The sequence below is a fragment of the Apium graveolens genome, chromosome 5, assembly GCF_009905375.1.
Source record: "Apium graveolens cultivar Ventura chromosome 5, ASM990537v1, whole genome shotgun sequence".
In the NCBI taxonomy this organism is placed as follows: domain Eukaryota; kingdom Viridiplantae; phylum Streptophyta; class Magnoliopsida; order Apiales; family Apiaceae; genus Apium; species Apium graveolens.
This window is the reverse complement of record NC_133651.1, coordinates 120123609-120151321: the sequence shown is the minus strand read 5'-3', so window position 1 is coordinate 120151321 and position 27713 is coordinate 120123609. Positions and strand designations below refer to the sequence as shown.

The 27713-nt window shown below is 36.1% G+C and overlaps 1 protein-coding gene and 2 non-coding genes across 3 annotated transcripts; 1 reads left to right on the top strand and 2 right to left on the bottom strand.

Annotated features, from left to right (window-relative positions):
* Positions 1–4798: 4798 nt before the first annotated feature.
* LOC141724429 (chaperone protein dnaJ C76, chloroplastic) lies at positions 4799–7852 on the top strand. Its single transcript, XM_074526584.1, has 7 exons — positions 4799–5098; positions 5304–5384; positions 6039–6076; positions 6201–6280; positions 6621–6704; positions 6971–7079; positions 7420–7852. Exons 1-7 carry the CDS (start codon positions 4874–4876, stop codon positions 7559–7561), a joined length of 759 nt encoding a protein of 252 aa, XP_074382685.1. The 5' UTR covers positions 4799–4873; the 3' UTR covers positions 7562–7852.
* Positions 7853–12418: 4566 nt separating this feature from the next.
* On the bottom strand, positions 12419–12525 carry LOC141662758 (small nucleolar RNA R71). Its single transcript, XR_012550851.1, has one exon. It is a non-coding gene; the product is annotated as a small nucleolar RNA R71 (small nucleolar RNA).
* Positions 12526–22954: 10429 nt separating this feature from the next.
* Positions 22955–23061, bottom strand: LOC141662976 (small nucleolar RNA R71). The gene has a single exon (XR_012551073.1). It is a non-coding gene; the product is annotated as a small nucleolar RNA R71 (small nucleolar RNA).
* Between the last annotated feature and the right edge of the window lie 4652 nt (positions 23062–27713).

Here is a 27713-nt window from a genome sequence, read left to right as displayed (position 1 = left end):
TTAGAAAATAAATGTATTGTCCTTCATTATTTATTTGAACTGTACGAAAAGTGTCACTCGAAACAACTTATACTCAATGATTGTTTAGACCATTGAGTGATGAAATATTGTGCAGCGTGTACAGTATCTTCTTTTATGGCTTTGATGATTCTGGCCACGATAGATATTTTGGGTATATGTGATTTTGAGTTAAAAATGTGTCGATACTAATTATAATTACTAATTGTAATTTGTGTAGATCCAATATTTATGGAGGTAAGATAATTGAAACTTGTTATATTTGTAATGACAATGTCTCCGTCCAACTTCGGTGATCTCATATTAAAGTGTCGGTAAAAGGTAGTTATATTTATGGTAGCGACGTGGATATTACAATATAGGTATGTCAAATAAGATATATGTATTTTAAAATATTTATAGTGTTGGTCGTATTGATATAGGTCAGACATAGATTGTTTTCTAGTATAGGGATTAATATTTTAATCATTGTCAGACTTTTATTCGTGAATGATTTCAACCTTTTTTACATCCTAATTCAATAATAATATTTATTTATTTTCAATCCTGAGCCTTTTATCTGATATGATAGGTTAGAAATCGAATCGACTGGGTTCATAACTTCTGCCGGCAAGCACACATCTTGGAAGTTAAGGTGATCAACATATTTTGTGGCGACTCATATCAAATTTCATGTATGTCATGTTCATAAAATAACCCATTTTCCAAGTTAATAAATTTGATACCTATTAGTTATTGAATTAATCTTATAAAGAATATCAAACACATTTAATTTATTGATATAAAATATTTTGTTTTATTGATTAGATGTCTTCATCAGACTCATAATTCAAATTATCTAAACTTACGCAGTGAATTGGTTCACATATCAAAATGACGAATATTTTATTTTAAAAAATGGTCCAAATTCCGAATTCAAGTTAAGCTTAAGTATTTCAAGTTTTTTTATTAAAAAATGGGTCAAATTATGAGTTCCATTTTAACTGTATTACACCCCGTATATATATAGGCAAATAATCAAATATAAAACACTAAAATAGAAACTTAAATGAAAACCAAGAGAAACAACCCATATATGACATCACCCAGCTCCTAGATCACATCACCCACCTCCAAGATCATATAACCTATCCGGGACCTACTTCTGGACCCCCGAGATCATAAAATTCACCCCGGGCCCACCGGGCCTCACCAATATATATGTATATATATGTATGTATATATTTATATATATATACAATTCGATTTTTAGTATATTTAAAAAAAAATATAGAGATTTATAGATTTTAATTTATGTAAAAAAAGGTTTAAAACATATTTTTAAACATAAAAATTATTAATAAGGTAACGATTTATTAATTTATTATGTTTGAACATATATTTAAATTCAATTTATTAAAATTAACTCCAACAATAATCCAGTATTTGTTAAAGTTAAAATAAACGTCTCGGTATTAAATGACACTCACATAATATATATATGGTGAAAAATATAAGTGATAATTTGGTGTAGTGTTTTAAAGATATATATTAGTGAATGAGTATATTTAGATTCGATTCACATTAACAACATTTTTTTTAAAAGATAATAAACACACGGGCAAATCTATCAGTTCACGAGAATAAAATGTCTCACTAATATTATAGACATGTTGACCTATTATATAAAAGAGAAGAGATAAGAATAATGCACCTAAGTACGTATATATTTATTTTTCTTTATTTTTTCTAAATTTAGAGCAGATTCATAAATAATTTGAAAAAATTCAGTCGGGACAAATCCCCAACTCTTCATGTAACCATGCTGAAAAATAAATAAATGAGTTAAATAATTAGCTGTTTTGTTTTCAGATTAATTAACTAAATAAATACAAATATTCTCGAAATTAAAATGAAGATAACGATTTTCCGAGCAATCCAGTCTGCATCTCCCCTAAAAACAGCAGCTTCAAAGTTTGTTAGGTATGAAATGCAAACAGGGGGGTGAATGTGTTTTCTTAAATTTGAATTACCTTTCTTGCTTATGGAACAAAAAAATTTGTATAAATATGTAGAGATAAGGTACTAATGCAAAACACACAAGAAAATATCAAAAACTCACTTGATTTATTACAATCAAATTTGTTTTGCTACAAATTTGTGGTCTTAAAAATAAGAACTCAGCTATAATTATTGAGAGAGAATACAAGATTTTTCCTAGATCTGTTTGTTACTTCTAAACAAAGGACCCGTGACATGCTTTATAAATCAACATGCACGGGATTATAAAACTTGCACTAAAATGGACTAACACAGTTTCTAAAGCTACTTTGTATATTTTCCATTTTCTAGTGTTAGCAAATCTGTTCAGAATCTAATAAGCCTGTGACCCTCCTTTGTCCAGTGAATCTTGGCCCTTGATCTTGTATTCTTTAAGCCACATTTGTAGTCTTTCCAATTCAGTGATAACATTGTTTGTTGAATGATAATCTTGAATCTTCAATTTGTCTACATTCTGAATTATGAGATAGTTTGTCGAGATCTCTTTTGTTCCGTAGAGATCTCACATATCGATAATAAAATGATTTATCGATATCTTGAGTTCTTTACATGTAGAATGACTTGTCGAGGTCTCCAATTCTCTACATGTAGAATGACTTTTCGATATCTCCAGTTCTCTACATAGACTTTTGACTTGTCGATATCTCTAGTTCTTTACGTGAAGATTAGGCTTGTCGATATCTCTAGATCTGTACATGAAGAAATGTCTTGTCGATATCTCCAGTTCTCTACATGAACTTTTTGACTTGTCGATATCTGAGATCTCTACATGATTATTGACTAATCGATATCTCTAAGGACTTCTTTACAAGTCATTTTGGACTCCTGGATATACTTTTCGATATTCCTTGATCTGTGACTTGTTGATATTTGGCAGAACATTTTTCCTAAAACAGTATTATTCAAATCCAAGTTGCTACACTTCTCTGAGACATGATCAATATTTGATCTTCTTTCAGGGTTTATTCCTTAGCTTGAAGGCTGTTTACAGAAAAACCCTCCAGTCTAATCTATTTAACATTTTTACAGACTCGAGTAATACAATTACAGAATACAAAATTAGCTTATCATACAACTTATTCTTAGAGTTTTTAAGATGACCTAGTCTTGTTATGTACAGGCATGTCTTGCACAACACAATTCACCATCGCAATAATTCCATGGATAATGCAATATTCAGAGGACTCACTGTAAAAGTGAGCTTAAAGGTCTCATATTGCGAACAAATATTTTTTGTGAGAGGTGAGCACATGCGATTTTCATCATTGTTCCAAACGTACCCCAACTAGGGCTGCACACAATTCCGGACTGGACCTGTAGCCCAGATCAGACCGGGTCTATCGGGTCAAGACCCGGACCGGACCGAACATATCCCGTCCGATCTCCGGTCCTTATAATTGAAAAAATCGTTTAGTTCGGCCCTCGGTTCTTATAATTGAAAAAATTCGGTCTTCGGTCCCGTCCGGTCCAATACCTGAAAAAATCCGGTCCCGACCTGAATTCATGTATAAAATTATTTTACATTTACTTTATGTCTTACAAGGTAATAAATAAATATTACACATTCACCCATATCAAATTTTATTGATACAAATTAATAGGTAATAAATTGATATAGTAAAAGGATTTTTCTAGTGTGTGCCCATGGAAACATGCTAGGAGTTATTGCTTGATGTGGTGTCCACAAAATATTGGTGGAGAGCTCATCAATAATGATGAACCCTCTGCATGCACAAAAATCTCCACCAATAAAATTTTTACAACCCATAAATCACACTTTCTTAGCATGTGCCCATGGGCACACACTAGACAACCCAATAATAAAATAGATCGATACTACACTATAAATTACTAAACTTCGTATTTCATATGATAAAATATTAATATTCATACACTTAAAAATTAATATTTACTTTTGAAATAATAAGATATGTACTTATTTATTAATTTTAATTTATGTACCAAGTAACAATACTTTTTAATGTATATAAATTAGAAAGAAAAATTAAAATAAATTATATAAATAAATTTTTTATATAAATATTAATTAAACTGGTCCAAACAGGTTCGCTCCCGGTCCAATCCGGGTTTTTCCGGTCCGGTCCGGTCCTCGGTCCGTAATTCTACGGTTTTTGGTCCGGTCCGGATTGGTCATGTCCGGTCCGGTTTTTTACCTTTATACAGCCCTAACCCTAGCTATATCTATCTGCCGGACTTAAGGAAATTACATGAGTATATAGTGTATTATAATGATAAATTTGATAATTAAGGTGTATAATTACAAATATACCTGTAGTACAAGTACTGAGGTGATTAGTACTTGAGTACAATGTTATAAAAATCGGGAATCAGAATAGATCGGTCGAGGTACCGATGTAGGATTAATCGGAGGGAAAATCAGATGCATTTTATGTTTTAAATTATATTTAATTTTAGAATCCTTATTTTAGTAGTAATTTATAAGTTAATGTACATTTATCATATTATATAATTTAGAATTATATAAATTTAATTAAAATTATATTTTATATATAATAATTTGTTTACAATATACTGAACAAGAAAAGTACAAAATGATCAATCAACTTTTTAAAAATTGGATCCGTTACCTGCCTTACATAGGATTAATAGGGTATTAATCGATAAAATTGGGAATCTTTAAAACCATGCTTGACCATAAAGCACGAGAATTATTATTGAAAAAAAGAATATTAAAATTTAAAAAATGTTGTAAGAAGAAAACAGAATTATAACAGCCACAATTTTGCCTCCAGAAAATGAGGTGATTGAAGAACACCAGAAAAAGGAACTAAAGATGTTCTCTCTTCACAGCAAATCAATTTTCTTCAAAATAACCCATTTTCAACAACCCCAAAAATCCTACAATAATAATAATCTTTGTTATTCAACAACAAATAGTAGTTATACAGCAGTTAATTGCACCGGTGATGAAACCCTTTCCCCTTCTTCAGCTTTTTCTGTTCTTGGGGTTCCTCCAAATTGCTCTCTCGATGATCTCAAAGTTGCTTTTCGAACTAAAGTTAGTACCCTTTCTTTACTTATTCCTTCAACCCCTACTATTAGTAAAGTTAGTAAATTGTGTGTAATTAGCCCCGACTGTTTTTGTGATCCGTACGAAATCAATATATTTTTATAATTCTTGAATTGTTGGAATTGGTCCATAAGGTATTTTAGTATTCTGTTTATTTTTTTTGTTGTCTGGTGAAAATGAAAATTCTGTGCAGGTTAAGCAGTTTCATCCTGATGTAAGGAGAGATGGGGAAGATTCAGATGTGATGATACGTCGTGTGATTCAAGCTTACGAGGTTATGATATTTCTAGAATTTAATTGAATGTACAGTACTTTTGTCTTGAATTTAATCTGGTTGGTCAGTGTAATTCCTAGTTCCCCAGTGGAGTGGATACCTCTTTTCTCTTGGTAGCAAGAGCTTTAATGTTCAATTTTTCGGGCCTCAGTAGAGGCATGAACATGAGTTTTAGAGTAAGGGCTTTGCTAAAATCCTGCTTTCCTACTAAAAGAGTTTTTTTTTAAGATTTAGGATTGTAGCATATGTATAGTGATCTTGGAAGGTATAGGAAGATGATCACGGTAACAGTTTTTATCAAAATATTTGTCGTCTGAATAATTTCAGTGCAGGTTGATATTACATTATGCAGTTGTTTCCTCAAAACTTAACTTTTGATATTATATATGCATTATGATTTCTGAATCATACCATTACCAAAAAATTACATTGGGTAATATGCTTTCATTCACGGAAATGGGAAGAAGTTACATAAGAATAGCCATGTTAAACTGTTAAGGTATTGTCTAGCTATCCTGTAAAACCATTAAATGTAAGTAGGAACATCCTGTTACTTGTAGTGGTGGTACTTCTTGTTGCACCAAATATCAGCTCTTTGCCTACTTATGTAGAAATACCTGCCTTATTTACTACAGAAAATGTTTGGATGTGCAGATTTTATCCAAGCGTAGCAAATCAGAGATCATAGAGAGGTAAATGTTATGTGAGATAGCCCTGTTACCCGTATGAAAACTATTTTTTTTTATTGGCTAACTATTGAATAGAACTTCTCCGATTTACTTGAATACCCTGTTGACCTAAAATATATCTTTGTAGCGAATGTTTAGATCCCTTTGACACACCAGAATGTGAGGCATTTGATCTCTTTGTCAATGAGATTCTTTGTGCTGGAAAAGGTATTCCCACTTAAATTTGTGATGTAATAGAATAATGCTGACTTGAAGAATCACAAGAAGTAAAACTTTGTTTTTCCGCAGTCTTTGCAAATGAAATTATTTAAAGCATGAACTCCTTTATCTTGTATAGAAATATTATAACTAATTACTCAGTACTCAATTAGGTATAGGATACAAATTATTTTCTTGACATTTGGCCTAAAATTTGGTTTCCAGCATTATATTTCAATATTCCACATACCAAAAAATAATTTGATATTCCTCAAGTTATATTAGATGTCAAGGATGAGCCTGATATAGTAAACATACTATGATGTCCTTTGATGTTGTATATATGCAGGATGTCCTTATTCCTGTGTAATGAGAGCTCCAAATGCCTTTAAATTTGATTCGATAACAGGAACTGCACGCGCATCTTCTCAAGGTTGGTTCTGATCCTGCTATATTTGCTTTAAAGAAAGACACTCAAGTATTAAAAGTTTTAAAACAAAATATAAGAATCTATATTATCTTTAAAGACAAGCAACTATCAGAAAGGCTTCAGGAGTAGGTGTATGCCGCATACTTGCTTTAATAGACCTCTCTCTGGATGCACATTGATCGTGAATATAGTTTTTTATACCTAAAACACGGAAAACGTTAATATGTACATGCCTTTACTTTATACGGCCTGGTGTAACTTTGCATCAGGACATGTAGAAGACTACCAAGTTCAGCTTGCCGTTGGCCAGTGCCCAAGAAATTGTATTCATTATGTTACACCTTCTCAGAGAATCATTTTGGAGGAGCTACTGGGCAGGTAGATAATCTGTAACGTAATAGAAAACTCTGAAGTTGTTAGTATTCTTAAACAGTATAGTGTGTCTGATTTTTTATTCGATACTTTTTGTTATAAAGTCTAGAATTATTGAGTTCCGTTCAGAAACTGTATTGTATTTAGATGCATTAGTTAAGTAGTTAAGAAAATGAAACAAGTACAATATCAGCTATGTACCTAAAAAGATAATAATCGACAACAATTTCTTTCCTTTCTCCTTAATTCCTCGTATATTGTGTGGGCATGAGGGCATCATAGCCAACACTAGTTCTGAAACCTGGCTGTTTTTATAATCAATCGAGTTATTATTTAATTTTTGCAGCATTTTGAACATGCCTTTCGACTGTTTAGCTGAGGCAGAGTTGCTTTATTCACTCATTGTTAAAGCCAAGTTTGAGAACAATCGTTACCGGAAACCAAAAAGGCAAGGAAAGGTTTCAGCAGAACATGTGGATTGGTTTTAAAATTTGGACGGGTGGAAGCTATGCAAACAACATTGCAACATACTTGGCATTCATCGTCAAGTACCGCTTGAAGAATTCATTGGCCATTCAATCAGCACCTAAATCAGCAGGTGCTGGTGAAGAAGTACCTGGAACATACTGGTGAAAGTTACAGCCGAAACAACTGTAAGTTGTAACACTTTCTCCGGTGGAATAATATGAATCCTCTAGATTTTTACAGTGAATGTTAAATAGAACTGGTAGCATTTTGTACAATTGTTTAAAAATATTGTATAATTTAATTTTAATATATCTGTATGCATGTATGTATGTACATATATCTTTGGAATAATAAGATTACCATATAGATGCATTTCACATGTATAGTTTGAATACACTCTGGGAAATAATTGTAATCTGGTGTTTCCTTATTTGTTTTTCAACTATCATCAGAACTATCTAATGGAAAGCTTGAAAACTACATTCATTAATCATAACCAATTTGCCACTAGTGTGAACCACAATACAATGCATTGATAAGAAACTGATCATTAACAGATAATACTGTTGGAATAATATAAATATTATTTTAAAAATAAGTTTGCTTTAAAAGAAAATTGTGAGACTGTTCATCTTAAAACTCTTCATTTTGATACTCTTCATTGTGCAAGACATTTCATTTTGAGACCCTCCATTCTAATTTTCACCCCTATAAAAAGGAGCTCTCTCCCCTCGTTTGTGACACACAAACACGTTTTTCTCTCAAGTACTTTCATATAAATATAAGCATGCTTTTGGGCAATGATCAAGAGTGATTTCAATCTATTTCTTTGTACTACACCAAAGAAATAGAGGTCGTGTAACCCTGGAGGTTGATTGCTAAGAGGCCGTGTGTACATAGCGGGGCAAATTCAACTTTACGGTAGTGATAACTCACGCCACGACTCCTACTTTCTCACAAGTTATTCGGTTTGCTTTCTCACTTTTTCTTACATTCTAAAGTTGAATTTTGGTGTTATTACATATATTATCTACCACAATGACTTCCAATACTTTTATTCCTGATATGTGTAAATTAGATCCTTTTGATGGAAAAAATTATAAAATGTGGTCTGATAAGATGGAGTTTTTTTGGGTCAGATTGGAGTAAATTATTGTCTTACTAATGATTCAGCCCCCCGAAAATTCTAAAAGAGATTTTGAAAATGATAATAAAACTTGTCGTGGAATGTTATTACATTATATGACTGCTGCTTTATATTTAATCTATAGTAAATCTTTGAAGGCCAAAGAAATATGGGATGCTTTAAAAACCAAGTATGGTTTTGATGATTTTGGGACTAAGAAATATGCATGTAGTCGCTGGCTAAATTTTCGTATGTCTAATGATAAGCCTGTTCTTCAACAAGTTCATGAATATGAATATTTGTGTGCTGCTATTATTGCTAAAGGAATGAAAATCTGTGAAATGTTTCAAGCTAATTGTCTTCTTGAGAAATTACCAGCATCTTGGCAAACATATGTTAATGCGATGAAGCATAAACAAAAGGACTTTACTCTTCAAGAGTTAGTGTCTCATATCAAGATTGAGGAACAAAATCGAATTCAAACAAATGAGACATCACTTGTTCATTCTTCCTTTACTGCTAATCTTGTTGAGTCAAAAGATGCAGGTCGTAAAAGAGGACCAAAAGATAAGGGTCAAAATCAATTTCATGACATTAAAATGAAGAATAAGAACTTCAAAGGGAGAAGACAGTTTAAAGGGAATTGCTTCACTTATGGAAAGTTCGGACATGCCGCAAAGGAGTGTAGGCAAGGACATAGACCTGGTTCAAAAATAAAAGAAGAAAAGTCTCAAGCTCAAGCCAATCTCACTGAAGAAATCATAGCTGCTGTCATATCTGAAGTAAATTTAATGGGCAATATTTCTGAATGGGTGGTAGATACAGATGCAACTCGCCATATTTGTTCAAATAGGGAGATGTTCGAGGACTATGGCAAAGCATCTGATGGAGAATGCGTTTTTGTGGGCAACTCAAGCACTGTGAGTATACTTGGAAAAGGAAATGTTTCTCTTAAACTTACCTCTGGAAAAACTATTGTATTGTATAATGTTATGCATGTTCCTGATATTCGTAGAAACTTAATTTCTGGAGCTTTATTGAACAAAGCTGGTATTAAATTAACTTTTGAATCTGATAAGCTTGTTCTTACTAAAAATGGTGATTTTGTGGGCAAAGGCTTTTGTAATGGAGGATTATTTGTACTTGATATTTTGACTAATAATAAAATTGCTACTGCTTCTGCTTATATTGCTGAATATGTTACTTTATGGAATTCTAGACTAGGTCACGTCAATGTTGCTTCAGTGAAAAGGCTTAAACAACTTAGTCTAATACCCAAATTCAGCAATACATCTTTTGATAAATGTGAAGTATGTGTAGAAGCAAAATACCCTAAAAAGGCCTTTAATAAAATTGGTAATCGGTCATCAGTATTGCTTGAATTAATTCAAAGTGATTTAGGTGACTTTAAGAATACTATGAGCAGAGGAGGTAAACGTTATTATATCACTTTTGTTGATGATTTTTCTCGATATACCAAGCTCTACCTGTTGAGTTCGAAAGATGAGGCCGAAGAAAAATTTCTCATTTATAAGGCTGAAGTTCAGAATCAGTTAAATACAAAAATTAAAAGGTTAAGATTAGATAGGGGAGGAGAATATAATGGGGAAACTTTAAAGAAATTTTGCGAATTAAATAGAATTATTCATGAGGTTACAGCTCCATATACGCCTGAATAAAATGAAATAGCTGAACGAAAAAATAAAACTCTTAACGATATGATGAATGCCATGCTTATTAGTTCAGGAATGACTATTAACATGTGGGGTGAAGCTATTCTTTATGCTTGTTATGTGCTTAATCGTGTGCCACATAAAAGGTCTGATAAAACTTGATAAGTGGATTTTATATCTACTTGTAGTGCTTCATTTCAGGCTTAAGTTGGTGTTTTGGACTGAAGTTGTTGGTATTTTTGATGTGTTTTTGCGTTATTGCATTTTAGACATCAGTTAAAGAAAGAAGCTTTTCAAAGAATTATGCTGAAAAGAGGTCAGAATTGGAAGCATAGGCCATTCTCAAGTTGTAGAGAATCTCGTTAGCTTCGCATGGGTAGTTGAATCGCCTAATTCTGACAAGTAGAACTCAAGTTATGGCTAAAAGAAGAATCATCAGAAAAGTACAGAAGTCAGGCGCGGCCGCCCCAGAAACCAGCGCGCCCGCGCTGCGGCCGCCCCGCCATCAGCACGGCCGCCCCCCCGATTTTTGACCCAAAATCCTGATTTTAGTAGAAATTTAATATATTAAGGGTCCTGGTCATCCTGGAGCCTATATATATCAATAAAAAGACGTTTTTAACACCAAGGAGGCCTGAGAGAGCAATAAGAAGACCTAGAGAGCACAAGAAGGCTACGGAGAAGAAGACACTTATTTTCTTCAATATAGTTGATACTTGGATGCTTGTTTTCAATTGGTCTTTGAACCCTAACACTGTTATATTGTTTATTATCATGCTTTCATTGGAACCCATGGTGACGATGAGTTCGATTATGAACTAATCGTAATCGTGGGGTTCTAACGGATTTACTTATGGAATTCTTTAGTTAATTTGTTTCGATACCTTAGTGTATGGTGATTGTATGATAACCTAGTAATGGTTGTGCTTATTCATCTTATGTGCGTAGCTAACATTAAGATAGCGTGTTAATCTCTATTGAAGCGATAATGAATATAGAGGTTTAGAACTTGCCATGCTAGCATAGGTTCATGTGTTATTGTCATGCATGATTCGTAGGTAATTTTAACCATCTTACTTGCCCTGTGTAATCATGATAGATAACTTGTGCTTTAAACCGTTATGTTGTCAAATTCTATAGACATATAGGGTCTCAATATAATTGGTGCAACTTCTATCTCTTTTGTGGATGTCTGGTAGTATGTTATTCGTGCAATGAAAGTTGGCGTTTAGCTGTTTCGTGTTATCTGATTAGTGTTATCACCATTACATGCTAAGGTTAAGAAGAAAAAAGGCTATTGAATGAAGTATTTAATGAAGTTAAGATCCCATGTTTGTCATATATAGTAATTCAACCTCAATACTCTTAGTTAATGTTATTTAGTATAATCTCTTAGTTTAATCAAAACCCAATTTGTTATTTATTGCATAGGTGCATAAATTGAACTTAACCTAAACCAGACTCTGTGGGAACGAATCTGATTTATATCTTATACTACTTGCGAACACGTATACTTGCGTGAATATTAACACGTGTTTTCGCCATAACAAGTTTTTGGCGCCGCTGCCGGGGACTCGGTGTTGTTAATTTTTAGTTTATGTGCTTGTCATCAGTGGTCGTTAAAGTTCACTGACTCGGATTCTTTTACTTTCACGGTTTATTTATTTGTGTTTCAGGTACTCATTACAATGGGAGATCCAGCAGCACGAACGAAAGCCTTGATGAATTTTTCTCAGCCCAAGATCAATGACATTCAATCTAGCATTGTCAGGCCAGCTATCATAGCTAATACCTTTGAGATCAAGCCTGACATAATTCAATGGGTGCAGAATTCCATCTAGTTTGGGGGTTCTCCAACGGAAGATCCCAATATGCATATTAGGGATTTCATTGAGATCCGCGACACCTTCAAGTTCAACGGTGTTTCTGAAGATGTTGTGAAGCTGAAAATATTCCCATTCTCTTTGAGGGATAAAGCTAAGAGCTAGTTACACTCTCTACCAGCTGGTTCGATTACTACTTGGGAAGATCTTGCTCAAAAGTTTCTCACTAAATTCTTCCCTATGGCAAATACATCTGCAATCAGAAACGCTATTACTCAATTTGCGCAGTAATCGGAAGAATCTTTATATGAAGCTTGGGAGCTCTACAAGGAGATGCTTAGGCAGTGTCCTCATCATGAAATTCCTAATTGGATGGTCATCAATTATTTTTATAACGGGTTGGGAGCACAGTTAAGACCCATGCTCGACGCAACATTAGGTGGAGCATTATGAGCAAAGACCTATAAGGAAGCCTATGATCTAATTGAACTGATGGCTGCTAATGAATATCAATATCCAACTCAGGGAAAGGTAGCAAGATTTGTTCAAGTGGATACAGCTACGGCTATCACTGCTCAACTAAAGGAGTTGTCTATGAAGATCGATTCTCTGGCTAACTATGGTGTTAATCAGATAACCATTGTTTGTGAGCTATGTGCAGGTTCGCATGCGACGGAGCAATGCACTATATCTAGTGAATCAATTCAGTTCGTGAGCAACTCTTAGAGATCGTAGCAACCAGTTCCAGACATTTATCATCCTCACAACTGAAATCGTCCTAACTTCAGATGGAGCAACAATCAGAATGTGATGCAACAGCTGTTCCAGCAGTTTGGAAATGAGCAATTCAATCTTCCTGGTTTTCAGCAATAATTCGCACCAAGACAACAACTCCAACTTCAACAACAAACTCATGGAGGTGCAGGTCTATCTTCAACTGAAAAATCTGAATTGGAGGAGTTGTGGCTTATGTGAAAAAACCAGGCTCTTATATGCCAAAGCCAGGCTGTTTCTATCCTGAATCTGGAGAACCAAATAGGGCAAACTGTTAACGCCTTATTGAATCGACCACCAGGAACGCTTCCTAGTGATACAGAAGCCAATTTAGGCGAGAGGGAAGTTGAAGAACAGGTGAACGCCATCACCTTGAGCTCTGGAAGGGTCGCAAGTCCCCAAATTCAGCAAGATGAAGAGTCTGAAAATTCTGTCCAGAATGTAGGAGCGTCTGCACCCTTGCCAATTCTAAAAAATGAGATTGTGGCTGAAGAAGAAGTGCAGAAGGAAGTAGAGGTGGAACCAAGGAAGACTACTGTGGAACACACTCCTCCTGAGGGTAATACAGGGGAGAAACAAATCTATCCTCCTCCCCCTTTTCCTAAAAGGCTGCAGAAGCAGAAATTGGATAAGCAATTTGCTAAGTTTCTGGAGGTCTTCAAGAAATTTCATATTAACATACCTTTTGCTGAAGCTCTTGAACAGATGCCTAGCTATGCGAGGTTTATGAAAGGTATACTCTCTCGGAAAGTGAAGCTCGATAACTTAGAGACAGTTGCTCTTACGGAGGAATGCAGTGCTGTGCTGCAACAGAAGTTGCCTCCGAAACTTAAAGATCCTGGAAGCTTCACTATTCCTTGCACTATTGGAAACTTGTCGTTCGACAAGTGTTTATGTGATTTAGGAGCTAGCATCAATCTGATGCCCTTATCTATCTTCAAGAAGTTTGGTCTACCCGATCCGAAACCAACATACATGTCATTGCAACTAGATGATCGTTCCATCGCTTATCCACGAGGTATAGTGGAGGATGTTTTGGTCAAGGTGGACAAACTTATCTTTCCTGCTGACTTTGTAATTCTTGACTTTGAGGAGGATAAGAAGATTCCCATTATCTTGGGGAGACCATTCTTAGCTACTGGCCGAACTATGATCGATGTGCAAAAAGGAGAGCTTACGTTGAAGGTTCACGATCAAAAGGTCACTTTTAATATGTTCAAGGCAATCAAGTTACCCACAACTAAAGAGGAGTGCTTTAAGGTAGAGTGGGTAGACTCTATCGTGAATTCAGAACTTGAGCAATTGCCAAAGTCAGAGACCTTAGAGAGATCCTTAATGGGAAAATCAGTTATTGAAAATGAAGAAAGAGCAGAGCAAATGCAGGTTTTGAATGCACCTCCGTGGAAGAGGAAGTTGGATATTCCATTCGATTCTCTTGGATTAGCAGAGCTGAAAATTTTTCAGGAGCGTCTCGTGCCGTCTATTGAATATGTTTCCATACTTGAGTTTCACCCACTACCAGATCACTTGAGTTATGCATTCTTAGGTGCACCACATGATAAGGGCTTGGGATATATTTTTGATGATGTAGAGGGTAGCCGAACGAATCCTCCAGTGTCTACAGAGGGTTCTTCTCATGTGCAGCAGGTTGTTGATAGGACTGGTGTTGGTGATGAGCAGTACAGGTGAGTAATTAGTGTTGAAAATTTGTGCAAACTCTATGAAGATTCTGGAACTGTTGAGATATTAATTATGCATCTATAGGTTCATGCATTAGAAAGTTCTTGTAGTTTCTTGCATTTATTATCTATACATGGAACCTGAGTAGACTTATGCATTTAATAACTATCTAGAATATTCTATTTCTACTATAAAATGTACTCAGCAGATTTGTATCAAATCAGATCTCAGAAATATAATATATTTTCATCAAAACTTCTGCCTAATTCTTTAAGATTGATCTTGGGCTTGTAGTTAGTGGTTCTAGCTACAAATAAGAGAGTGGTTTGTAATTCTCTCAACTTGGTATCAGAGCAAGGTTATCAGCTGAACTGTGAAGATTGCTTGCTGTCAGAAAAGTTGCATTAGGCAGAAAACAAGTGCAGCTGCCAGTTCCTGTTTTTTTTAAAAGTTTGAACATATGGATATCAATGGTGGAGCGTTAAATCAGTTCGGGATGGAGAAACTTACGAACAACAACTATCAATACTGGAGGATGTGTATGAAGGCGTATCTCCAAGGACAGGATCTTTGGGATATTGTCGATGGTGGTGATACAGATTTGCCTCCGGACAGTCCTGAAAATTCTGAAGCACGAAGGAAATGGAAGATTAAATGCGGAAAAGCGTTGTTTGCATTGCGAGGCTCTATTCACAAAGATCTAATTGATCACATCTGAGATAAGGAATCTCCAAAGGACGTTTGGGACACATTGGAAAAGCTGTTTACCAGGAAAAATACTGCTAGACTTCAGTTTCTGGAAAATGAACTAGCGAATACAAACCAAGGGAGCATGACAATTGCTCAATACTTTCAAAAAGTAAAGAGTTTATGTGCTGAAATTTCAGAGCTTGATCCGGACGAGCCTATCAAGGAGGCACGAATGTGCAGATATCTTGTTCGTGGCATAAAAAAGGAGTACACCCCATTCTTGACTTCAATCCAGGGATGGGCAAATCAGCCAAGCATCGTCGAACTGGAGAATCTGCTAACCAATCAAGAAGCTCTTGCAATGCAAATGGCGAAAGCTTCAATTTATGAACATGATGGCGCGTTGTTTGCTAGAAAACAAAGGTATAACAATCATAATTATAAGACTTGGAAGGCAAATAATTTTAAAGAAACGAATGACTGGAAAAGAAAGGGTTCCGGCAGTGAGGAGCAATGGAGACTCAAGGATTCAAATGAACAAAGAAACTGGCCACAAAATAATTTTAAACAAAAGGAGATGAACTCAGGTGCTTCACAGTATGAGGCAAGGAAGAAGATTATATGTAACAGGTGTGGCAAATTTGGGCATATAAAGAAGTTTTGCAGGTCTAGAATTGTCAAAGAAAATGCTAACATCTCTGCAAATGAAGATGGAAATCGTGATTGGGAAACATGCCTTTCTACGGAGATAATCAGTTCAGGGAATTTTTTTCAAGAATATGCATTGACTTCGTGTGATGGAGGCACTTTGGAAGGAGGCATGGCAACCATCGATTACTCGTGAGATTGGATCATTGACTCCGGTTGCTCTCATCATGTAACAGGTGACATTTCACTACTATCGTCTCAGAAGGAACACAAGGGAAACAAAGCAATTATGACAGCAGATAGCTCAGTTCATCCTGTGAAAAATGAAGGGCATGTTAAAATGAAGACCATGGATTCAAATGCTGGACAAGTCACTCTAAATGATGTATATCATGTCCCTGGTATGACAAAAAATCTGATCTCTGTATCTCAGCTTTCAAATTCTGGAAGATATGTTTTATTTGGCCCAAATGATGTCAAGATTTTGGAAAATATCAGAAGTATTGAGGCTGATACAGTGTTGGAGGGGAAGAAAGTTAATTCTCTCTATGTTTTGATGGCAAGTGATGCTTTTGTAGAAAAGACAAGCCGACAAGATAAAGCATCACTGTGGCATGCTCGTTTGGCTCATGTGAGCTATGAAAAGCTGAAAAATATTTCAGCAAATAACATTGTTAACGGGTTGCCTAATTTGGGAAGTTTTCATCATGAAGCTGTGTGTGAAGGATGCCAATATGGAAAAGCACATCGTCTTCCATTCGGAAAATCTTCAATAAGAAGTACAGAACCTTTGCAGCTGATTCATTCTGATTTATTAACAAGCAACGCAGCAAGTTATAGCGGTCTTCACTATATGCTTGTAATTGTTGATGACTATACAAGGTTTTCATGGGTTTTCTTCATGAATGAGAAGTCCGATACTTTCTCAATCTTCAAACAATTCAAGAGGAAGGTTGAAGGGGAGTTTCAAAGAAGGATAAGGTGCTTGCGCACTGATAATGGAGGGGAATTTATATCAAACCAGTTTGCTGAATTCTGTGAGATACATGGAATAAGAAGACAATTTACATGTCCACGAACATCGCAGCAAAATGGGGTCGCTGAACGCAAGTTAAGACATTTACAAGAGGTAAGCAGAAGTTGGATTCATTCAAAAAGTCTTCCCCAAGAACTCTGGGCAGAAGCTATGCAGTGTGCTTGTCATGTAATAAACCGATTGCCCTCAAAAGTGATCAATATGAAAACTCCGTACGAGCTTCTCTACAATGAGAAACCCTCAGTTTCTTATTTCAGAATCTTTGGTTCTACATGCTATATTCATGTTTCTGATCAGCTACGCACTAAAATGGATGCTAAGGCTAAGAAATGTGTGTTTGTGGGCTATGATCCTAACAGAAAAGGATGGCGATGTATGGATCCTGAAACACGCAAGGTTGTGACATCAAGAGATGTTGTCTTTGATGAAGCAGCGTCTTACTATGTACAACCTATATTAACGAAGCTTGCAGATCAGTCAAATGATGAATTTGAAGATGTACAAGACAAAACAAATCCTCGAAGTCCAATCGTACCTCAAAATGATTGTGAAAGTGAAGCACATCATGAAGAAGATAATGGAAATCAAAGAAGTGATCAGCTGCCTCGAATGTCGCAAAGAATACGCAAGAGAAATGAAAGGTACAAGGATTATACTATAGGAGCTGATTATGATAAAATTACAGAGTGTTTCTTTGCTGGCCCATTTGATGATTCCGAACCAACATCATATGAAGATGCTAAAGGCAGATCGAATTGGGAAACTGCGATGGAAGAAGAAATGTCAGCACTTTACAAGAATGAGACATGGGATCTAGTTCCCAAACCTAAAGGTGTAAAACCGATTTCCTGCAAATGGGTTTACAAAGTGAAGCGTAAAAATGATGGAAGTGTTGATCGGTATAAGGCGAGGCTTGTGGCCCGTGGTTTCTCTCAAAAATATGGGCTGGATTATGAGGAAACTTTTAGTCCAGTGGCAAAAATGACATCTGTTCGAGCTACTTTATCTTTGGCAGCCTCAAAAGGATGGAGACTTTGGCAGCTAGATGTAAAGAATGCATTTCTCTACGGAGATATTGATAGAGAAATATATATGGAGCAGCCTTCAGGTTTCAAATCAAAGGAATTTCCTAATTATGTTTGTCGACTAAAAAAAGCAATTTATGGGCTTAAACAAGCTCCGCGGGCCTGGTTTGGAAAAATTGCTCAATATCTAACATTTTGTGGTTATGTTTCCTCAAGTGCTGATGCTAGCTTATTTATAAAGAAAGATTCGAAGGTGCACATTCTAGTGTTACTATACGTCGATGACATGATAATAACGGGTAATGACGAGCAAGAAATTAACAGGTTGAAAAATGAACTTGCTATTCGTTTTGAGATGAAAAATCTAGGAGAATTGAAACACTTTCTTGGTTTGGAGGTATCAAGGTTCAAGAAAGGTATTCTTGTTTCTCAAAGTCAGTATGCTAAGAAGATTCTTGAGAAATTTAAGATGATTAATTGCAGGCCAGCAGCTACTCCAATGGAGCAGAATTTGAAGTTAAGAGCTAATGTTGGAAAAGAGCTCAAGAATGTAACAACGTATCGGACCTTGGTTGGGAGCTTAATATATTTGACAATCACAAGGCCTGATATTTCATTTCCGGTTGGAGTTGTTAGTCAATTCATGCAAAAGCCAAGGAAGCCTCACTTGGATGCAGCTAATAGGATACTTCGCTATCTTAAGCACACAATGAATTATGGGCTGATGTATAAAGAAGGAGCGGAGATTCTACTTAGTGGATTCACTGATGCAGATTGGGCAGGTGATCCCTCATCAAGACGATCTACTTCTGGATACAATTTTGACCTCGGTTCAGCTGCAATCTCATGGTGCAGCAAGAAGCAAGCTACTGTTGCGTTATCAAGCACAGAGGCAGAATATAATGCCGCGACACTTGCTGCACAGGAGTGTGTATGGTTAACGAGACTGCTCAAGGATATTTCTCACTCTAAAATGGAAGCAGTGGAGTTATATTGTGATAATATGAGTTCGATTCGTCTAGCTTCAAATCCGGTATTTCACGCAAGAACTAAACATATCGAAGTGCACTATCATTTTATACGGGAGAAAGTGTTGCAAGAAGAAATTGACCTCATCAAAGTTGATACAAACGAACAACTTGCTGATATATTTACGAAGGCCTTGCCAAAAGCGAAATTTGAGTTTATTCGAGCACAGCTTGGTTTGGTTTCCGAAGTTCGCACAAAGGGGGAGTGTTGAAAATTTGTGCAAACTCTATGAAGATTCTGGAACTGTTGAGATATTAATTATGCATCTATAGGTTCATGTATTAGAAAGTTCTTGTAGTTTCTTGCATTTATTATCTATACATGGAACCTGAGTAGACTTATGCATTTAATAACTATCTAGAATATTCTATTTCTACTATAAAATGTACTCAGCAGATTTGTATCAAATCAGATCTCAGAAATATAATATATTTTCATCAAAACTTCTGCCTAATTCTTTAAGATTGATCTTGGGCTTGTAGTTAGTGGTTCTAGCTACAAATAAGAGAGTGGTTTGTAATTCTCTCAACTATTAGGTGTATGAAGGCCATGCACGACATTCACCGTCGTTTTGCTGCAGATTTGACACAGGCTTTGGGCACTATTTTCTGAGCCACTGGTGTCGAGGTTGATTGGCCACCTGATCCTCCACCCGAAGAGGATGATCTTTCTGACGACTAGGTATGCCTGAAATCCTTATTATTGCCTTTAATGAGGGCATTGAAAATTTTAAGTTTGGGGGTGATAATGTAAGGATTAGTTTGTGTGTGTTCATATAGTTCATATAGATTCATGTTGCATATACTTGCATTTCATTCGTAGTGTTGCATGATTGTTCATATAGGACATATTTGTTTGTTTTTATATGATTTCATATAGTTGCATTTGCATGCATATTTAGCATGATCCCTTAAGATGAACTATGCTATTTGATAAGTTGATGTTGATTTGAGTGTGGTGATGACGAATAGAGGGATGTTTAAGTCTTAATAAATTGATTTGCATACCAGAAACAAATATTTTCACAAAGTCTTATAGGGTTGCTTTTGATCTAGATCATGATCATACTTGTTTGTTGTTGAGATTTAATCACTTGGTTATATTTAGAATTAGTGATATTCTCGTAATGACATAAAAGCACTGATTTTTAAACAGGAGAAAAACAAGATTTCATTGCTAGTTGTTGTAAGGCTAGGTGTCAAATGGCGAGTAGCCGACTCATATTTTTATGAGTAGTCTAGGGTTGAATGAGATGGAGCGAAACACACTCATTTAGAAATTGTTGAAAAAAAAGAAAAAAAGAAAAAAAAAAGAGAGAAAGAAAAAAGAAAAAAGAAAAGAAAAAAAAAGTATGTGTTTATGCATAATTTATCAAGAGTGAGCTCTTTAATACTCGAGTTATTAAGTTCTAGGTGACTTTGTGCCTAGTGACCTAAGGTTTTTATAGTCTGGGATCCGCTAACCTAACGCTCGCTATATGGGTATTATTGCATAAGTCTTTTGGGACCTCATTCATTGCACGGTCAAATAAGCATATTTGTTATGTGTTCAATAATAGAATGAATCCTAGTATAAATCTAGTAGGAAGGAGGTGTTGTGAGTCATTATGCGTTTAATATCTATTCTGTTTATAAACTTGTGATTGTTTTGATGAAAGATAAGTTATGGTTATTGATCTAGTTTTGAAAGTATATCTGTTAAGCATCCACACACGCACGTTCTGGTTCGTGAGTTGATTTATGAGATTTATTCGAACTCTGTTTTGAGTTATTACATTTTTAGAGGCATGGCTTATTTATTTGGTTATGGTTATTCTGAGGGGATCGATTGCATTATCATTTAGTTGCATTCACGTAGTTGCATTCATGCATTTGGTTTGTTTTGTAGTTTTGAGTCTGTTTATGCTTGAGGACAAGCATCGATTCAAGTTTGGGTGTGTGATAAGTGGATTTTATATCTACTTGTAATGCTTCATTTCAGGCTTAAGTTGGTGTTTTGGACTCAAGTTATTTGTATTTTTGATGTGTTTTTGCGTTATTGCATTTCAGGCATCAGTTAAAGAAAGAAAGAAACTTTTCAAAGAATTATACTGAAAAGAGGTCAGAATTGGAAGCATAGGCCATTCTCAAGTTGTAGAGAATCTCGTTAGCTTCGCATGGGCAGTTGAATCGCCTAGTTCTGACAAGTAGAACTCAAGTTATGGCCAAAAGAAGAATCAGCAGAAAAGTACAGAAGTCAGGCGCGGACGCCCCAGAAACCAGCGCGCCCGTGCTGACTTTCTGCCAAAACAGCGCGGCCGCCCCGCCATCAGCGCGGCCGCGCCCCCCGATTTTCGACCCAAAATCCTGATTTTAGTATAAATTTAATATGTTAAGGGTCCTGGTCATCCTGGAGCCTATATATATCAATAAAAAGACGTTTTTAACACCAAGGAGGCCTGAGAGAGCAATAAGAAGACCTAGAGAGCACGAGAAGGCTACGGAGAAGAAGACACTTGTTTTCTTCAATATAGTTGATACTTGGATGCTTGTTTTCAATTTGTCTTTGAACCCTAGCACTGTTATATTGTTTATTATCATACTTTCATTGGAACCCATGGTGACGATGAGTTCGATTATGAACTAATCGTAATCGTGGGGTTCTAACGGATTTACTTATGAAATTCTTTAGTTAATTTATTTCGATACCTTAGTGTATGGTGATTGTATGATAACCTAGTATTGGTTGTGCTTATTCGTCTTATGTGCGTAGCTAACATTAAGATAGCGTGTTAATCTCTATTGAAGCGACAATGAATATAGAGATTTAGAACTTGCCATGCTAGCATAGGTTCATGTGTTATTGTCATGCATGATTCATAGGTAATTTTAACCATCTTACTTGCCCTGTGTAATCATGATAGATAACTTGTGCTTTAAACCGTTATGTTGTCAAATTCTATAGACATATAGGGTCTCAATATAATTGGTGCAACTTTTATCTCTTTTATGGGTGTCTGGTAGTATGTTATTCGTGCAACGAAAGTTGGCGTTTAGCAGTTTCGTGTTATCTGATTAGTATCATCACCATTAAATGCTAAGGTTAAGAATAAAAAGGCTATTGAATGAAGTATTTAATGAAGTTAAGATCCCATGTTTGTCATATATAGTAATTCAACCTCAATTCTCTTAGTTAATGTTATTTAGTATAATCTCTTAGTTTAATCAAAACCCAATTTGTTATTTGTCTTAGCATTAAGCGATAACCATACATTGTTGCATAGGTGCATAAATTGAACTTAACCTAAACCAGACTCTGTGGGAATGAATCTGATTTATATCTTATACTACTTGTGAACACGTATACTTGCGTGAATATTAACACGTGTTTTCGCCATAACAAGTTTTTGGCGCCGTTGCCGGGGACTCGGTGTTGTTAATTTTTAGTTTATGTGCTTGTCATCAGTGGTCGTTAAAGTTCACTGACTCGAATTCTTTTACTTTCACGGTTTATTTATTTATGTTTCAGGTACTCATTACAATGGGAGATCCAGCAGCACGAACGAAAGCCTTGATGGATTTTTCTCAACCCAAGATCAATGACATTCAATCTAGCATTGTCAGGCTAGCTATCACAGCTAATACCTTTGAGATCAAGCCTGACATAATTCAATGGGTGCAGAATTCCATCTAGTTTTGGGGTTCTCCAACGGAAGATCCCAATTTGCATATTAGGGATTTCATTGAGATCCGCGACACCTTCAAGTTCAACGGTGTTTCTGAAGATGTTGTGAAGCTGAAAATATTCCCATTCTCTTTGAGGGATAAAGCTAAGAGCTAGTTACACTCTCTACCAGCTGGTTCGATTACTACTTGGGAAGATCTTGCTCAAAAGTTTCTCACTAAATTCTTCCCTATGGCAAATACATCTGCAATCAGAAACGCCATTACTCAATTTGCGCAGTAATCGGAAGAATCTTTATATGAAGCTTGGGAGCTCTACAAGGAGATGCTTAGGCAGTGTCCTCATCATGAAATTCCTAATTGGATGGTCATCAATTGTTTTTATAACGGGTTGGGAGCACAGTTAAGACCCATGCTCGACGCAACATTAGGTGGAGCATTATGAGCAAAGACCTATAAGGAAGCCTATGATCTAATTGAACTGATGGCTGCTAATGAATATCAATATCCAACTCAGGGAAAGGTAGCAAGAGTTGTTCAAGTGGATACAGCTACGGCTATCACTGCTCAACTAAAGGAGTTGTCTATGAAGATCGATTCTCTGGCTAACTATGGTGTTAATCAGATAACCATTGTTTGTGAGCTATGTGCAGGTTCGCATGCGACGGAGCAATGCACTATATCTAGTGAATCAATTCAGTTCGTGAGCAACTCTCAGAGATCGTAGCAACCAGTTCCAGACATTTATCATCCTCACAACTGAAATCGTCCTAACTTCAGATGGAGCAACAATCAGAATGCGATGCAACAGCTGTTCCAGCAGTTTGGAAATGAGCAATTCAATCTTCCTGGTTTTCTGCAATAATTCGCACCAAGACAACAACTCCAACTTCAACAACAAACTCATGGAGGTGCAGGTCTATCTTCAACTGAAAAATCTGAATTGGAGGAGTTGTGGCTTATGTGAAAAAACCAGGCTCTTATATGCCAAAGCCAGGCTGTTTCTATCCTGAATCTGGAGAACCAAATAGGGCAAACTGTTAACGCCTTATTGAATCGACCACCAGGAACGCTTCCTAGTGATACAGAAGCCAATTTAGGTGAGAGGGAAGTTGAAGAACAGGTGAACGCCATCACCTTGAGCTCTGAAAGGGTCGCAAGTCCCCAAATTCAGCAAGATGAAGAGTCTGAAAATTCTGTCTAGAATGTAGGAGCGTCTGCACCCTTGCAAATTCTAAAAAATGAGATTGTGGCTGAAGAAGAAGTGCAGAAGGAAGTAGAGGTGGAACCAAGGAAGACTACTGTGGAACACACTCCTCCTGAGGGTAATACAGGGGAGAAACAAATCTATCCTCCTCCCCCTTTTCCTAAACGGCTGCAGAAGCAGAAATTGGATAAGCAATTTGCTAAGTTTCTGGAGGTGTTCAAGAAATTTCATATTAACATACCTTTTGCTGAAGCTCTTGAACAGATGCCTAGCTATGCGAGGTTTATGAAAGGTATACTCTCTCGGAAAGTGAAGCTCGATAACTTAGAGACAGTTGCTCTTACGGAGGAATGCAGTGCTGTGCTGCAACAAAAGTTGCCTCCGAAACTTAAAGATCCTGGAAGCTTCACTATTCCTTGCACTATTGGAAACTTGTCGTTCGACAAGTGTTTATGTGATTTAGGAGCTAGCATCAATCTGATGCCCTTATCTATCTTCAAGAAGTTTGGTCTACCCGATCCGAAACCAACATACATGTCATTGTAACTAGATGATCGTTCCATCGCTTATCCACGAGGTATAGTGGAGGATGTTTTGGTCAAGGTGGACAAACTTATCTTTCCAGCTGACTTTGTAATTCTTGACTTTGAGGAGGATAAGAAGATTCCCATTATCTTGGGGATACCATTCTTAGCTACTGGCCGAACTATGATTGATGTGCAAAAAGGAGAGCTTACGATGAAGGTTCAGGATCAAAAGGTCACTTTTAATATATTCAAGGCAATCAAGTTACCCACAACTAAAGAGGAGTGCTTTAAGGTAGAGTGGGTAGACTCTATCGTGAATTCAGAACTTGAGCAATTGCCAAAGTCAGAGACCTTAGAGGTCCTTAATGGGAAAATCAGTTATTGAAAATGAAGAAAGAGCAGAGCAAATACAGGTTTTGAATGCACCTCCATGGAAGAGGAAGTTGGATATTCCATTCTATTCTCTTGGATTAGCAGAGCTGAAAATTTTTCAGGAGCGTCTCGTGCCGTCTATTGAATATGTTTCCATACTTGAGCTTCACCCACTACCAGATCACTTGAGTTATGCATTCTTAGGTGCACCACATGATAAGGGCTTGGGATATATTTTTGATGATATAGAGGGTAGCCGAACGAATCCTCCAGTGCCTACAGAGGGTTCTTCTCATGTGCAGCAGGTTGTTGATAGGACTGGTGTTGGTGATGAGCAGTACAGGTGAGTAATTAGGCGTATAAAGGCCATGCACGACATTCACCGTCGTTTTGCTGCAGATTTGACACAGGCTTTGGGCACTATTTTCTGAGCCACTGGTGTCGAGGTTGATTGGCCACCTGATCCTCCACCCGAAGAGGGTGATCTTTCTGACGACTAGGTATGCCTGAAATCCTTATTATTGCCTTTAATGAGGGCATTGAAAATTTTAAGTTTGGGGGTGATAATGTAAGGATTAGTTTGTGTGTGTTCATATAGTTCATATAGATTCATGTTGCATATAGTTGCATTTCATTCGTAGTGTTGCATGATTGTTCATATAGGACATATTTGTTTGTTTTTATATGATTTCATATAGTTGCATTTGCATGCATATTTAGCATGATCCCTTAAGATGAACTATGCTATTTGATAAGTTGATGTTGATTTGAGTGTGGTGATGACGAATAGAGGGATGTTTAAGTCTTAATAAATTGATTTGCATACCAGAAACAAATATTTTCACAAAGTCTTATAGGGTTGCTTTTGATCTAGATCATGATCATACTTGTTTGTTGTTGAGATTTAATCACTTGGTTATATTTAGAATTAGTGATATTCTCGTAATGACATAAAAGCACTGATTTTTAAACAGGAGAAAAACAAGATTTCATTGCTAGTTGTTGTAAGGCTAGGCGTCAAATGGCTAGTAGCCGACTCATATTTTTATGAGTAGTCTAGGGTTGAATGAGATGGAGCGAAACACACTCATTCAGAAATTATTGAAAAAAAAGAAAAAAAGAAAAAAAAAGAGAGAAAGAAAAAAGAAAAAAGAAAAGAAAAAAAAGTATGTGTTTATGCATAATTGATCAAGAGTGAGCTCTTTAATACTCGAGTTATTAAGTTCTAGGTGACTTTGTGCCTAGTGACCTAAGGTTTTTATAGTCTGGGATCCGCTAACCTAACGCTCGCTACATGGGTATTATTGCATAAGTCTTTTGGGACCTCATTCATTGCACGGTCAAATAAGCATATTTGTTATGTGTTCAATAATAGAATGAATCCTTGTATAAATCTAGTAGGAAGGAGGTGTTGTGAGTCATTATGCGTTTACTATCTATTCTGTTTATAAACTTGTGATTATTTTGATGAAAGATAAGTTATGGTTATTGATCTAGTTTTGAGAGTATATCTGTTAAGCATCCACACACGCACGTTCTGGTTCGTGAGTTGATTTATGAGATTTATTCGAACTCTGTTTTGAGTTATTACATTTTTAGAGGCGTGGCTTATTTATTTGGTTATGGTTATTCTGAGGGGATCTATTGCATTATCATTTAGTTGCATTCACGTAGTTGCATTCATGCATTAGGTTTGTTTTGTAGTTTTGAGTCTATTTATGCTTGAGGAAAAGCATCGATTCAAGTTTGGGGGTGTGATAAGTTGATTTTATATCTACTTGTAATGCTTCATTTCAGGCTTAAGTTGGTGTTTTGGACTCAAGTTGTTTGTATTTTTGATGTGTTTTTGCGTTATTGCATTTCAGGCATCAGTTAAAGAAAGAAAGAAACTTTTCAAAGAATTATACTGAAAAGAGGTCAGAATTGGAAGCATAGGTCATTCTCAAGTTGTAGAGAATCTCGTTAGCTTCGCATGGGCAGTTGAATCGCCTAGTTCTGACAAGTAGAACTCAAGTTATGGCCAAAAGAAGAATCAGCAGAAAAGTACAGAAGTCAGGCGCGGACGCCCCAGAAACCAGCGCGCCCGCGCTGATTTTCTGCCAAAACAGCGCGGCCGCCCCGCCATCAGCGCGGCCGCGCCTCCCGATTTTTGACCCAAAATCCTGATTTTAGTATAAATTTAATATATTAAGGGTCCTGGTCATCCTGGAGCCTATATATATCAATAAAAAGACGTTTTTAACACCAAGGAGGCCTGAGAGAGCAATAAGAAGACTTAGAGAGCACGAGAAGGCTGCGGAGAAGAAGACACTTGTTTTCTTCAATATAGTTGATACTTGGATGCTTGTTTTCAATTTGTCTTTGAACCCTAGCACTGTTATATTGTTTATTATCATACTTTCATTGGAACCCATGGTGACGATGAGTTCGATTATGAACTAATCGTAATCGTGGGGTTCTAACGGATTTACTTATGAAATTCTTTAGTTAATTTGTTTCGATACCTTAGTGTATGGTGATTGTATGATAACCTAGTATTGGTTGTGCTTATTCGTCTTATGTGCGTAGCTAACATTAAGATAGCGTGTTAATCTCTATTGAAGCGACAATGAATATAGAGATTTAGAACTTGCCATGCTAGCATAGGTTCATGTGTTATTGTCATGCATGATTCATAGGTAATTTTAACCATCTTACTTGCCCTGTGTAATCATGATAGATAACTTGTGCTTTAAACCGTTATATTGTCAAATTCTATAGACATATAGGGTCTCAATATAATTGGTGCAACTTCTATCTCTTTTATGGATGTCTGGTAGTATGTTATTCGTGCAACGAAAGTTGGCGTTTAGCAGTTTCGTGTTATCTGATTAGTGTCATCACCATTAAATGCTAAGGTT

Excerpts from the sequence above, each read along its gene's own strand:
- LOC141724429 (XM_074526584.1), top strand. The coding sequence starts at position 4,874 with ATGTTCTCTCTTCACAGCAAATCAATTTTCTTCAAAATAACCCATTTT. Across the intron at positions 5,385-6,038 it reads GTGTGATTCAAGCTTACGAG|ATTTTATCCAAGCGTAGCAA; the intron begins GTTATGATATTT and ends TTGGATGTGCAG. Across the intron at positions 7,080-7,419 it reads TTGGAGGAGCTACTGGGCAG|CATTTTGAACATGCCTTTCG; the intron begins GTAGATAATCTG and ends TAATTTTTGCAG.